This window comes from Pseudonaja textilis, chromosome 4 (assembly GCF_049901715.1).
Source record: "Pseudonaja textilis isolate UNSWEBS1 chromosome 4, rPseTex1.2, whole genome shotgun sequence".
Taxonomy (NCBI): Eukaryota; Metazoa; Chordata; class Lepidosauria; order Squamata; family Elapidae; genus Pseudonaja; species Pseudonaja textilis.
The window spans coordinates 14,021,028-14,036,272 of record NC_141993.1 but is presented as its reverse complement, the minus strand read 5'-3'; the positions used below and the strand labels follow the sequence as shown (position 1 = coordinate 14,036,272).

Here is a 15,245-nt window from a genome sequence, read left to right as displayed (position 1 = left end):
GAAAATGGGCCATGCCTCTGTTTTATTGTTTAATAAACAATTAACTTCAAGGTTTCTGTTTTCAAGTTGCATTGGGACTATTTTGCTTCCTTATTAATCCAGCTTTATTTTAGGCAATAATTAGTCTCACATTCAATATAGGATGTGCATCAGATTTATAATTTTCAAACCTCAGAGCTAACTACTGTAAATCTCAAGCTGTTCTTGATTTTTATTTGGAAGTCTCAGCTCCCATAAAATACAATAGTTCATATTTCATGGTGCACTGTGGCTATGCAACTCTAATTATAATGATTTCCTATTATTTTCTTTGCATAATGTTCTAAATTTCAGTCCCTAAGAGCTAATTTAACAACTGCAGTGATTCACTTAACAACGGTGGCGAGAAAGGTCGTAAAATGGGGCAAAACTCAATACATGTCTCCCTTAGCAACATAATTTTGGGGTACAATTGTGGCTGTAAGTCAAAGATTGTCTGTACTCATTTTGTTTCTAGCATAATAGGAACATGAGAATGAAAAAGCCAAGCATAGAGAAGAATTAAAGTGCATATCAGAAATGTATTCCTCAGCACAAGCATTTGGAAAGTGACTTTCAGTTTCAAATGAAAGAAAATAAAATAAAAACATAATTCTAGAATGACAGTGTCAATTCTATTATTACTTCAGAAGTTCAGCCTCACACTGTTGGGGAAAAGCTCCCAGCTAGCAGGTTCCTTTCTTCAACATGAAATGGTCAATCTTCAAAAAAGGCAGAAGCGTCATTGTGGGTCACAAACAGCACTCTAGCAAAGGTCATTCTTTGAGTTTGTTGTGGAGAAAGCCAATGTGAAGATCAGAAAGATGCCAGGAACATCCAAAGTGTCTTTCTGCCTTCCAGGTGACGATTTCACTTTTTAGCCCTTCTCCAGTCAGAGATGGGAAGAGCTGCAATTGTCCCTTTCCTGGAGGCTTAACTGAAGGCTGCTTTTATGCTGGTCTGTCTTTTGGCGGTGTTTCCTATCATAGCTTCATATCCATGGTCCAGTTAACAGAAAATGCAACAGTCAGGGAGGAAAGGGCTAGCCCAGCTCCTACATTCCCATGGTAGGATCCTTCGTTTTCTTAATTGTACTGAAAATCTGTATTTCTGAGCAGTTCTGAAAAGTTCTCGAGACCCACAACAGATCCCAGTTGCTCTGAGAGGTGTATTCATTCTGATGGTCACACTTCACTCTATGAGATCCAAAAGGCTGCAATAGGCCTAGCAATGCTCGACTTTGGATTATAAAAATTGGACTTGGTTATAGAAACTGGATCTCAAAGCCTTCTCCATTTAACCTCCATTTGTCTCAGTCCTGGATAATACAAATTCTTGGCTAATTGCTATTTGTTTTGGAATTCATCCCACCATTCTCCCTATTTAAAATCTTAATCAGAAGTCTCCTTCCTATTGAAAATATTATTTGGTTTTAAAGGAGCACAATAAAGCTAGGTGGCTTTTTTGTGCCTCATCATCAAGGAATCTTTCTTACAAACATCCCAAAGAGATTTTGCAATTGCATTAGGTTTTCCTAGACTCTCAGTTCTTCAGCTTTCTTCATGCCCTTTGTCTCTGCATGTTAGGCTAAGCTACAAAGTCCTTAATTACCTATTGCTCTTTATTCAAGTTTATTCACTCTCTATGTCAATGGAACCTGATATCGATCCTGCTGTGGAATCTCAGAAATCAGGACTGGTAGCCATGTTTGTTAAAAGTCCCAATATGAAACCCGACATGGACAGGTTGATAATGGCTAAAAGGCTGTGACCAAGTTATATGGCAGTTTGAATATGTTCAAATACCATGTTTTTCAGGTTAATATGTTGCATAAACAAAGCTATGAAGCTATTTAACAGACTTCTATGTGTAGTCCATTAAATCCAATTATCCCTTAAATCCAATTTATGTTATTAGCGCCAATTTACATTGCTTGAAGAATTAACTGAAATTGTTTTCATCATGATTTGTGTAATCACACAAAATGTATAAATTGCTGCAAAATTCATAAAAATGTTGCCTGTAAAATTACATTAATGGCCTACATTGCAACAATTGCCTGGATAATTTTAGGCAAAATTGGTTTTGAAGAAGTTTGAATTAAAATGTTGTATCGAAAGTCTGAAATCCACTGAATAAACTAGGTTACATGTAATTCCTTTCCCATAGCAACATGAGCTGTCAAAATAATATAAATAATTCTGACAGATTATTCAGACAGCCAATTCAAGAACTGCAGTTTAGATTGATGTCAAGCCTAGGAAAAGATCCTGAATCTGAGATAAAATACACTATTTGCACACTCCAATCCTCATGTAAATTTTCTGTAAATGGACCAATTTAAAATTGGACTGAATATAGGGTATTTGACACCAAATTTTCAAGGATCTAGGTGTGATTGCTGGCAAAGGAGGAGACAGGATAAGGTTATATTTTTAGTGTTTTCCCCTAAGCACTGCATTTCTAATACAACCCCCACCACAAAACTTAAAGGGATTGAGTGAATGCAAAGTAATCCTGGGATTAAAATCCTCTTGCTTCTAGCATCACTACCCAGCCACTTTTAAAGACTTCAAGTAGCTGTAAAATAACTACCCCTTACTTGCTATCTTTAATTAAATTGCAAGAGCCTATAAGGACTTTTGCTGATGTTTTGGCTTAGTGATTAAATCAATCATCTTCTTAGATACAAATGCAAATCCTACCTCATGAATTTTCACACACTTGCTCATACTTCCCACACCCCTTCTACTTGCTCTCTCATAATAAGATGTGAATGCCATCCTTCATTTTAGAAAATTCAATACTCAACACTTCAATTTGCTCCTGTGCATTATCTCCACCCCTATTCTTTTTTTTCTCAGAAGCCTCCAGAAAATATTATTTCTGATTAATGGAAAATGGCTGCCAAGAAAAGAGGTAATGAGTAAACTCTCTCTATGTTTACATCTTTCTTGTAGTTAGGAAAAATGGGTCAGATCGGGAGATTAAGGTCTTCTGGCTGCATTTAAATCACAGCCGCTTAACCCAGAAGGGCATTTCTATGCCTTTTTCATTCCCAGCCCTTTCAGTCTTTCTTTCAGGCTCTAAAAGTCATACATAGTTTCTGCTATGACTCTGAGAAGGAAGGATTTAGTCTTTGGCTCCTGTCCCATTTAATTACAGGCTGAGGTTACAGATACATTTATGTGAACCAGTGCCTTTCAAATGTTCTGTGTTACTTATACATTTGTTGTTGTTAGTTGCAAAGTTGTGTCCGTGTGCATTTTTTTGCCTTCCTTTTTTTCTACAAGCTTATGATGGAACACACAATGTTTTGTGCTTAATTTCCTCACTCCTTTAGCTCTTTTAGCTCTATAATGACTGACCCAGGGAGGTCTAGAGCTAAGTAGGACCTTGAATTTGCGTCTCAGTCAAACATCTTAGCCACAAATGTTGGCAACAGAATTATGAAGCAGCATGGACTTGTGTTCCAGTCCTGCTTTAGGCCTGAAGCCAGCTGGGTGACTTTGGGCAATCCTTCTTTCTCTGACCTAAGAAAAAGGTAATAGTAAGCCACTTCTGAAAAGCTTCCCCGCCAAAAAAAAATCTTGTCCAGGCAGCTGCCCGAAGTCAGGACTGAGGCACACATACATACCTACAAATTGCAAAGCAGATTGGAGTCCCCTATTTATCTCAGAATGCTAATCCAAGGACAAAATGTGGGGACAATGAGGAAAAGCTTCCCTGTAAAGTAGGGGTGTCAAACTCAAGAGTGCTTAGATCTGGCCCATGGGGCCTCCCTGGAAACAGTGAAGGACCAGCCCGCAGTGCCTCTGCCAGTGAAAATGGAGCTCCATTTTGGCTGGCAGAGGGTTGCAGGAGGCCATCACAGCCTAAAACGGTGCTCAGGAGCCCATTTTCATTGGTAGAGTGCTCAGGCCACCGCAGGTGCCCCCGACATGAATGACGTCGAGATGGCCATGCCCACCCCAGCCATCCCTCCCCCGCTCCTTCCCTCTGTGGTCAAACACAACCCTGATGTGGCCTTCAATGAAATCGAGTTTGACACCTTGTTGTAAAGCGGGGGGGGGGGGGGACCCTCTTGGCAATTTTATTTCTTTGCCCACCTTTGGCTTTAGATGGAGGCAGGCTGTCAATGCTCCAGAGGTAAAATTTATTCATAATGTTTGGACTCCTTCCTATTGCTTAAGATGAGTCTCAGTCATCTGCCATGTAAATGAAAAGCTTTCTACCGTCACTATTTTATTTTCCTGCTCCAAAAAACAAAACAAAAAACCCTGTTGAATCCTGTTGAAGAATTTCAAACCAAAAAAACTGAGGGATTGGGGTTTAGGAAGAAAGGCAGTTTGTCTCCAGTTTGGCTTCATTGATCTAATTTATAGGAATTAGGTTTAAACAAAAGAAGGCAACCACAAAGACAAATATTTAGCTTAAACGTCTGGCTTGTGCCTATGGCCATTTTGCACACTGCACAGAAGCAAACTTAAGTTTGCAATCCAGAGCACAATTAGCAGTGAGCTGAAACTAATCTCACTTACAAAATTGAAGATATTAAAATGATCGGAAAAGACTTTTTCATTGGTGACCAGAACCTGGTCTCCAAATATGTGCCTGCATTCCAGTCTGAGATGCTGAAAACCTGGGTCTAGCTACCTGGAAATTGAGGGATGATGTGGGCCGGCTTGAGGAAGCCCCTCTGTTCATCTCACTGAGCTCAGGAGAACTTTGATATTGGAGGGGAACTCCCTGATATGGCCCTGGGGATGCAGGCGCAGAAGTAGAGGTCACCTCTGATCTCCAAACTGGTTCATCCAATGTTGTGGCTGAACGAGGAGCTAACACTGTGGGAGCCACACCACTTGAAACTGGCATTGGGACAGGGGTGGAAAAACGCCGAATTTCATAGGTCCTGGTTGTTTTCACAGGGGCTTGCTTGGCCGGTGTGAAAGACAAGCTGGACTGTTGAACTGTTGGACTTGTCGGGGCCTGGACACCAGTGTTTGTAGTCTCCCCAAAACAGAACATGGCAGAATTTAGTTGGTATGGTTGATGTCTGAGGAAGTCAATGACTTTGATCCCTGATTTGTGGCTTGGTGCTTTTTTAACTTTGCTCTCTCCCTTTGTGGCCTGGGATTTGCTAGCTGCCAATGGGTGAAATGGGGAATGCAATGGGTTATAAGCTATGGGAGGTGGGGCACGAATATTTGGTGAATACTTCCAGGAAGACGGAAGAGAAGGTGCTGGAGACGGAGTTCTTGGCTTTGATGTTGGTACAGCCTGCACCACAAACTTATCCATTCGGCTCTGTCGCTTAGCAAAAAGCTCCGCCCCTTTCCCCTTCAAATGAGACAGGTCATAGGCAGGAGAGGAGCCATTCACCATTCCATTAGGGGTACTAGACTGCTGAGGCTTAGGGGCTACTGGAGGTGGGGTCTTAAACTTCCGGCCTGAGAACTGCATAAAGTTGCAGGCTTCTGCTCCCAGACTGAGGACATCTTCCTCAGGGCCTGACTCAAATGCTGCTCCTTGGTGGTCCCCTTTGGGTTTTTCATCCAGATTCTGCACAAGGGATAATAACTCTGGATTTGGGGAATTCTTTTTCTTCTCTTCTACAGATTTGAACATGGGCTTCTTACTGCTTCGGCGGCGGGCCTCCTGCAAGATGCCTGTTCTGGGAGCTGGAATTGCAACCCTCTGCTCCCTGGAGGCCAAAGGCTCAGAAGCAGGTCGTGGAATAGCAGAGCCATTACTGGGGAATTGCTGGATTGGTGGCTGATTGATGGGCCGTGGAACTGGACTAACATCAAAAGTAGGAGATGCAAAATCCTGGGTTTGTGGAGAAGATAATACGTTAGATGTAGCTATGACTGCATCCCCAGTTGGCCTAGAAGAGGACGAGAGAAATATAGAAGCAGTGGAGGTTCTACCTGCTCTGGAAAGTGATTTCGCTTCTCCTGATTTTGCATCTGTTGCTCTCTGTACTGATGATGGTGTAGTTGGGATATATAGGGACACAGATGTGCTTGCTGTGCCTTTAGGTTGCTCCGATGATGGAGGGGCAGCAAGGACTGTACCTGAAAAAACAGGGGAAACGGGAGGGGCAGCTGTTCTCTGGTCACCTACCCTCTCACTACTCTTTTTTAGCACTAGGGGTCTAAATATAACAGATGATGTCATAGAACGTTGCCCAGAAAATCCAGGAGTGAAAGGCCGAGCAGACCTATTGAAGATGCCTGAGGTATTTGAAGATATCTGGCGTCCCTCTCCAAGGATAACAGATGGAGACTGGAGCTGAGCAGGATTAGGTGGTGGCAGCTCACTAGAAACTTGTGCAGATTCTAAATGGACCCTTAGGGGAGTCTTTTCAGCCTTCCAGGGCATTGGTGCTTCAGTACTAATCCTACTGGGTGTAGGCTGGATGGCTGAATTTGGGAGCTCCGCCTCTGGTTTCTGGGCAGACATATTTCCCAGGGTCTGCTTCCCAGTTTTCTGCCTCTGCTGCTCAAATAATTGTGCTCCTCTCCCTGAGGCTTCACTCAGCCCCTGCTGTAGCTGGGCCTGCTCCTGTGCAGGGCGGCCTTTGGGCTTCTCAATGTCAAGGTAGATGTTGCCTCCATCTGAGTGGTTAGTTAAACTTCGAGCATCAGAGAAGCCTTCTTCATCCAATTCTGACTCACTAGTTGGGAAGACTCCGTCCTCTTCATCATAGCAGCGGTCTTCCTCCACACTCCCAAAACTGACTAGGGTATATTTCTTAGCTCTCTGCCTGCGTTTTTTAAACATCAGAACTCCCTTGGAGTGGGGGTTGGGGGCATCCGTCAACAGGGATGCAATAGTTCTGCATTTAGTTTTGGCTTCCTTCATGTTTTTTTCTTGCATGCTCACACCACGATTAAGCTCTGTAAAGAAGAAGACAAAAAGCACAATCAGAGTTCTACATGGAAGAATGTACATGGAAGCACATTTGTAGCATCTGTAAGGCAAAATAGCCTTATTGATGATAGGAATGTTCTTGGCTCACAAAGGAATAATCTTCAAGGTTGTATTCTACCAACAAAGGAATGCAAGATGTCATAGTAACTTGATAGAGGAAAAGAAACCTTTGGCAGTAAATTCCAGAGAACCTTCATGATTGAGCAACCGAAACTTGGACCTGACCTAGTAAAATCCAATTAGAATTTATTATGAGAAATTATTAGACTTTATAACATCAAGGTCCATCAGGTGAAAGATACCAGTTTATACCTGTGGGAAAGAAACCTACAAGGAGAAATACATCAAAAAGAAAACATTTAGCTCAGTTAGCTCCTAGTGCACTGCTAGGCTTTCTGTAAGCCAGGGGTGTCAAACTCAATTTCATTGAGGGCCACATCAGCATTACGGTTGCTCTCAAAGGGCCCGTTGCACCTAAGACTATGATGACTCACAGAGGCCAAGAGGGCATGGCTGGGTGGTAACAGCTGGGGTGCCATGACTAGGTGGCTGGGTGGGGGTGGCCGGCTTGGCACCGCTCACTGGGCATGGCTGACTCAGGCCGGCTGGGTTGGGATGGAACAAGTCTCACTTAGCTAACTCGACCTGAGGACAATTTGGTGCCCCACAAGGTCCTCGCCTCCCCAAATTGCTGGCAGCCAAGCGCATGCAGGCACTCTCACACACACACACACAAACACACACACACACACACACCATTCTAAGTTTGGGGACTTTTATCCACAGAAGAAGGAGAGGGCCTTCTCCCCAAACTCAGGCATGATTGGTGTTATGTCCCTGGAACTTAAAGAAGTTCCCACCCAGGTCCGTTCGCGCTGCGGGGGCGGTTGCCCTCTCTCATTGGCTGGTTCTCCCCAGCAGCCAGCTATAAAAGCAGGCTGCGGGGTCCAACCAGTTGCTGATCGCTGCAAGCCAGTTCCAGGCTTGGCAAGCACATTCAGTCCTTTATTATTCTAATAAAGTATTGTTGCACCCATGCCCTGGTTCAGCCTCTCATTATCCGAACTTAACAATTGGCAGTTTGCAAGCTCAGATATGGATAAAAGTCTCCAAGCTTGGAATGATGTGTGTGTGTGTGTGTGTGTGTGCGCGTGCGCGCACGCACAGCACCCCTAAGGAGACTTTGTCAGCAAAGCAAGAGGCGGAAATGGCATTGCTGCATGTGGAAGTGCGGAGAAGAAAGTTTGCAGGAAGCAGTTTCCTCTGATTCCAACTTCTGCCTTGACAGAACTCTGGAGAGCAAGAGGAGGCGGCAGGGGAGAAGTCCTGCATGAGGGAGGCTGGCCTTCTTGAAATCCCAATTTCCAATTGTGTGTGATAAGGATGCTGGCTTGTAGGGGCAGCTTTCCCTCACACCCACTCCATTCCCTCCTCCCCTCCAGAGACCTGTCAAGGCAGAAGTTGGAAACTTCATCCTGAAAACTTTCTCCTCCGCATTTCCACCTGCAGGAGCATCATCCTCAGCCTCCTGTGGAAGGCCAGGCAAGACTGGGAGCAGGGACCCAGAAGCCTCCAGTGGAGGAAGGCAAGACCAGGGCAAGGGCCAAAGCCTCGTCCACCAGAGACTCATGGAGGCCCCACGCATGGCAGCACAGGCTGCCCGGAGCTCTGGGCAGCAGAGGGCAAGCACCCAGCGCAGCCTTCAAGTTCTTGGGACTGCAGCGCAGCCTCTCTCCCTCCTTCCCTCCCTCCCTCCTTCTCATTCCCATCTCCTTCTTTTCTTTCTCCCTCCCTCCCTCCCTCATCATTCCCATCTCCTTTCTTTCTTCCCTTCCTTCTTCCCTCTCTCCTTTCACATTCCAATCTCCTCCCTCCCTCTCTCCCTCCTTCCTCCTCTTTCCCTGCTTCCCTCCTTCTCATTTCCATCTCCTCCCTCCCTCCCTCCTTCTCATTCCCATCTCCTTCCTTCCTTCCTTCCTTCCTTCCTTCTTTGTTCCCTCCCTCCCTCCCTCCCTCTTTCTCTCACGCTTCCACTCCCTCCCTCCTTCTCACTCCCATCTCCTTCCTTCCACCCTCCCTCTGCACCCAGAGGAAGGGTGAAAGAGTGTGGCCGCACAGCCAGTGGCTTTCCCACATGGGGGCGGGAGATAGTGTGTGAGTCGTCCTGGTGAAAGGGAAGTACTCACGGGCTGTGGGGCCAGTGGGCAAGGCCAGGCTGGCGAGTGGGCCATGGAGGCAGCAGAGGTGCTAGTGGCAGGCATGGCTGCTGGGGCTCTACTCCCTGCTGATCTACAACAGCTTTGTGGCAGCCACCCGGGCTCTGTCTTGCCCGTAGGCTGACCACATTCCTGCAGCCCACAAGGGCTTCCCTTTCACTAGGGACGCTCCTGCCCCCATGTGGGAAACCACTTTTCTTTCAACAGGGACTATAAAACTGCCCTGCCCCGTCCTTTCACCGGGAACACACAATCCCTGCATGCTCACTGTTTCCTGTGTGTGCCTAGGGGGGACCGTGTGGCTGGGCCTCACTATCTCCAGGGCAGCCCCTCCGGCCAGATCTAACTGCATCATGGGCCGGATGTGGCCCATGGGCCTTGAGTTTGACCTGTCTGGTCTAAGTCATCAAAATTGCAGGCACTCAGCTCAGAAATCTTTTGGGATTTGCTAAATTTGAAGGGTCTATACAACATTCCTGGCATCTCCACTCTTTTGGATAAATGTTGATACCGGGATGTTATCAGTTCTGCTATTAAGCAGATTGAGAGTCAAGGAGAGTGACATAATCATAGAAATTGAGGTAGAAAAAGTACTAATAATACTCCATATTCCTAATTAGAACATAGCACATAGGATAATAGGGTTGGAAGGGACTTCGGAGGTTTTCTAGTCTAAGTAGAAATACTTCTATTAAATTATTAAAATATGTCTATCAAAAAAAATATCCACCTTCCCCAAGTTTATGAGTACAGTATTATGGAAGTTTCAATTGAGCAGCGTTTCCTGTATTAATTTGTAACTAATTTTTAAATTGCCCTAATGCTGACTGCAAGCTCAGCACAAAGTTTACAATCTATTGATAGTAAACAAAATGTACATTGATGAGATGATGCAAAACTTCTCCTTAGCAGTCTCCTATTGGCACAGCAGTGGTTAGAGGTCTAGTAGATGCTATAAAACACTGTTTAGCATTTGCCTTCAGTTACTACCATGTTACTACCTTCAGTTACTACCACTTAAGAAATGAGGATGGAAAAGCTGCCTTGTTTTATAGTTTACTTTATAATCAAATGCTAGTAGTAATAACAGCCCTCATTACCATGAGTAGGATGGAAAGGAGACTGGTGTAACATTTCTAGCCAAACTAACCTTTTCTATTGCATAAGATCAGAATAATAAGGATTCAGGCACATCAGCATCATTTTCCCATTTGAGAAAAGTATCAGTGGTGGAAACAGCTGTAATAAATTCTTCTCCTCTTAGAAGACATCAGGGACTGCACAATACATGGGTTCAAAGCCGCTTCCAACCTCATCCTACTTTTTCCTAATTCCTTTTTTTAAAAGTTCTCTTTCCTAATTCAGTTTCCTTCCTCGGGCAAACATCCCTACAGAAAAAAGAAATACAGAAAGAGAAGAAGCTTGCTAAGTTCAGGGCACAAAGGAAAAGGGTACCTGCATATGGTTGGTCCAAGGGCTTGATAGCAGCATCCAGTCCTGGAGAGCAGGGCATGTCACGTACTGTTTTTAACTCCCAGCTCTCCATAAAGAGAGAGAGAAGGAGTAGAATAGCTCCCTTCTGGAGCAGAATCAAAACCTTAAGAGTCCAGGTCCTTTGACTGCAACGCTGCTGGCCTTTTAAAGCCACTCTTTTGTCTCTTCAGTATTGCTGCTAAAAGTCATGAGGTCACTCTTGCTATTTTTACCCTCCAGGCATCATCACTAAAAAGGGTGATGGACATTGTCAACTGTCAAACACTTGCTCCACTTCCCATCCTCCTCTCATAGCTGGGGTTAAAATAAGGCAGAATGTTTCTCACAACAAGTTTCCACACTTCTGAAGAGAATAAAGGCATCCAATGTAGTTTAGATTTTTCCCCCTGGCATTCACTCACCTAACACAAAGTTTGGCTCCCTTCCCCCCCACCAAAACCCCCCCACTCAAATTGTAATTTTAATCAGCATTTGAATCAAAGTATATTCACAAACTGAATTTTTGCCACAGGTCATACAATATGGCGCACTATTGTTTTTCACAGATGTGTCCTATTCACATCCAAAATGTGGCTAACATACGAAAACTAATAACATTATAAGTGCATCATTAAGAGGAAATAAATTTTCCTTTCTTTACCCTTATTCTTCAAGATATATGTCAATGAGGCAGGGATTCTATGTAATTAATAACAGAAGCCAGGAATATACATTTTGTATATTGTGCTATTCTGAATCACAAAGTAACCAATCTTGACATGATTATCATAATTCTCTTTGCCTTCATAGCTCTATGTGGGGTTTTAAAAATTTTCCTATTCTAATTTGAATTGGCATATAAAAGTAAGACAAGGTTCTGTAATCAGGAACGGCAGTAAATTATTGTGCCAGTTATTTACAGTCACGAATTGTTGGGATATAACTATGTGCAAAGCAATATAGAGGTGACTTTGGAAAAGGAATAGATGAACCATTAAAGAGGAGAAAAAGCTACTCAGTCCTGGAAAGTAAGAAAGAAACTCAAGGTAAAACTGCCTTGATTCTATTTGGTATAAGATGGGGCAGATGGAAACTCTGACACAGGCTTTTAAGATTTTCTGATTCTACTTTCCACCTATAAAAACATTCTTTGAATTGCTGCCTTGTCTGTTTGTTGACCTGGCTTACCTCAGAGGGCTGACATCAATCCTGAAAGCCTGTTAGATTTTCTCTCTGCACCATCTTATACTTAACATAATTAAAATCTGCCTCAACAAAATCAAGGTGGGATTACTTTGAGTTTCTCATGCTTTATTCTTTCTCAGGACTCAGTAATCCCTAAAATTAACAACAACAACAACAATAATAATAATAATCATCATCATCATCATCTGAATAATCTGAATAATCTGAATAAACTGAGTATCTGTTTCCTGCCTTGATCCTACCTTAAATACAAATACTATGATCTGATGGAAATATGGGGGGGGGGGATCTGGGTGACCCTACCTTGGAGGTTTCTGGCTGAATTCTGGCTGAAGAAGTGTAAAAAACAGGTGGCATGTCAACAACTAATGCAATATGACTAAGATTTTTTCTTTACATTCCTTTACGGACTTGCAGTGATGCACCATCTTATGCATTGTTGCCATTCAAGTTGCTGGATTTGACGGTTACACTGCCAATCATCTCAATTCAAGTGGATTTTGGTGTCTGAACATGATGGAAATCACAGTTCAGTCAATTCATTGATAGGATGGTCCAGAAAGAAATCTCTTAGTCTTTCACATTTGGAGTCAAAAACTGCTATAGCCAAGTGAACAGTGGCAGAAATTTCCTGGATTTTTTTTTTTAGCTTAGGTCTTTTCTTATACAACTTCCCATTTGTTTTATTTCGGATGAAGGTCATCTTGAAAATAAGATGAAACAAATATGATTTTGATCACCATCTAGCAGCCAGCCTCAACAATACCTTACTCTGGCAGCCAGTATCAAAGTGAAGCGGATTATGTGGATAAGCTTGCAGAATGAGGGGAAGAGATGCTGTATAGAAAAAAAACAGACAAGAGAAAGTGAAGCCCCCAGTGGATTAATGGTCAGAGAAAGAAACTTAGAAAGAATTGATCACTTGGTTTAAAGTGGCAATGGGAAATCTGTTCCATCAGTCTTTCAAGATTCTGATGATCTATCCTAACAATAGTGTACAATTAACTCGTCTAGTTGTGCCTCCTATCTGATTTACCAGAGAGATAAAACTTCATGAACACCAAGAGCCTTTTGTGTTACCTAATTTCTCTTATCTTGTCTTTAGAAAAGGATCAGACACCTAGAATGGTCAGTGCAGACAGAAAATGAATATTCATCATTAAAATGATGGGATCAAAATGAATTTCATGCTAACAAGATCATTTGGAATTTATTTGTTCATTTTATAGAAGTTTAGAGTAGCTGTACAATCATAAAAATGTGATCTGGTTTTGGCTGATGCTTCATATATATGACATCTAAATAAGATAGTGCAAAGTTCTTTATGACCATTTTCAGCTTAAGCATTTAAGCATTTCCCTCTTCAGCAGATATGTTATAGAAGGGACCCTATACTTGTTTCCAAGTTTTGTATCTATCCTCTAGTACTTGACAAGACCTGTCTTGACAGGAGGACAGAGATCAGCTTCAACATTTGTTGTCCAGAGTGGCATTAGGAGGAAAGAAACGGACCTGGATATGTGGCATATGAGGACACAAGTTATATATTGTATGGGCCAAATTCAATTTATATAAATGCAAAAATTATTGGATTTGGGGGAGGCTTCCAGTTTGAGCTTCTTCGGCGACAGACCAAAACCTCGTCTCTGTGAGGCTTCGATCCATGCTCGCCGCTGGAGCGCCCCGAGCCGGCTGGTTTCGGGGCTAAGCCACCCCATAGAGGTGGTGAAGAAGGGAGAGACTGGCTGCAGGGTTGAGGAGAGCCGCATCTCTCCTCCCCAGCCGGCCATTACTCCCTTTCCCGAAGGCAGTTGCAGCAGTGGTCAGAAATGGCCACCTCAAAGAAGAACTCGACCGGAAAAGAATGTGCAGGAGGAAGATAAGAAGAGAAAGTTTTGGTTGACCGGGTCAAACAGCAAAAGCAACAAATAAGGTACCTTGGAATGTAAATTTAATAACATTGTTCCCAAAGAAGATTTTGAAGTTGCGAAGAAGAGAGAGAAGGGAAAGGATTAGGGTTTTTTTTTTTCTTCCCTTCCTTATACTGACAGCTAAGAGACTTAAGCAAGAAATTGAAAAAAATCCACTTTGACATTAATAGGCATCTAAGCTGAAAATAAAAGTCAAAGGGTTAATAAAGATTTCTGGATATTTAAAAGCTTTTAAAAGCAGGAAAGGAGGGGGAAAAAAAGAATAAAAGGGCAGGATCTGGAAAAATGGAGGAGACTGCCGGGAACTAAGGAATGGAACTGTAACTAAAAGGAACTTACAGTGAAATTTTAACAAGATTCCTCAAAGATACCTCTTAATTGAAACTTGGTAACAAAATAATAGAACCCCAGGAAGAGAAAGTAGAAAAAAGAAGCAGAAAGAAACAGCCTTGGATTATTTGGATTACTTGGTGATTTTTGGTTTTTGCATCTGAATGACTAAAATTAACCGGATGGTTGTTTAAAATGGTATCACTCTTAGAAGAACTGAAAATGGAACTTAAAAATGGAAAGAAGATGCACAAGAAGGGAGAGAATCTTTTGGCTTCGTGTTTCAATTCTTAGAAATGGAGATCTGGTACTATGAAAAGCAACAAGAAATGCTTGCAGAACAAGAAGATTGGGACAAAGAAGAAGCCATCTTTAATGATCAAATAATTTTAAGTGGGGGAAAAAAGAAAATGGGGGAAAGAGAGTGAAAGGTTTAAGACTAGAAAAAACAACCAAAAAGAAGAAGAATTTGAAAGAAAAGTATAAAATTATATAATATTATATAATTAATAATATAATATTAGAAAGAAACAGAAGAGGGGATTACAGATGAGAGAGTTAGAAGTAGAGAGACGAGGGGGTAAAAAGGGGAGGGAGAAGAAGAGGGGGAAGAAGGCAAGGAAAAGAAGTTGTAAAAGACAGAAACAAGAAATGGAGAAACAGGGAAAAGATATAAGGATTGTAACCATAAGCTTGTTTAGAGATAATGGGTGAAAATTTAATTGCAAAAGGGATTCTGCAAAGGTAAATAAGATAGCATTGTTATATTATAAACAGAAATAATTTTAGAAAATATGATTAAAATGATGGATAAAATATTTACTGTAATGTAGTTGAATGTTTGGTAATAAATAAATGAATTAAAATGATTGAAAGAATTAAATGGGAACATTTTTAATTATTAGTAATGATTTATAAAAATATAAGTGAAAAAATGGACTTCCTGTTTGCCTGGCTTCGGTGACAGCAGGGATTCGCTTTTCTCCGCGATCCCTGCTGTGCTAGCCGCCTTGGTGCCTCCGATCCTGACGGATTTGGAGGCTAAGGCTGCCCTGTTGGGACAGCTGAAGAAAGGGGGGATCCGGACAGGGGTTGAGGGGTATCGCAAACCCCCTCCCCAGCCGGCAATAACTCC

At 42.5% G+C, this 15,245-nt stretch overlaps 1 protein-coding gene across 1 annotated transcript in view; it reads right to left on the bottom strand.

Moving 5' to 3' along the window:
* Positions 1-540: 540 nt before the first annotated feature.
* SYNPO2L (synaptopodin 2 like) overlaps positions 541-15,245 on the bottom strand; it is a 70,737-nt gene continuing 56,032 nt past the window's right edge. Inside the window, exon 4 of the mRNA XM_026711040.2 lies at positions 541-6,920. Within this exon, the coding sequence (XP_026566825.1) occupies positions 4,597-6,920 (2,324 nt within the window). The 3' untranslated portion in view covers positions 541-4,596. The remainder of the gene's footprint in view (positions 6,921-15,245) is intronic.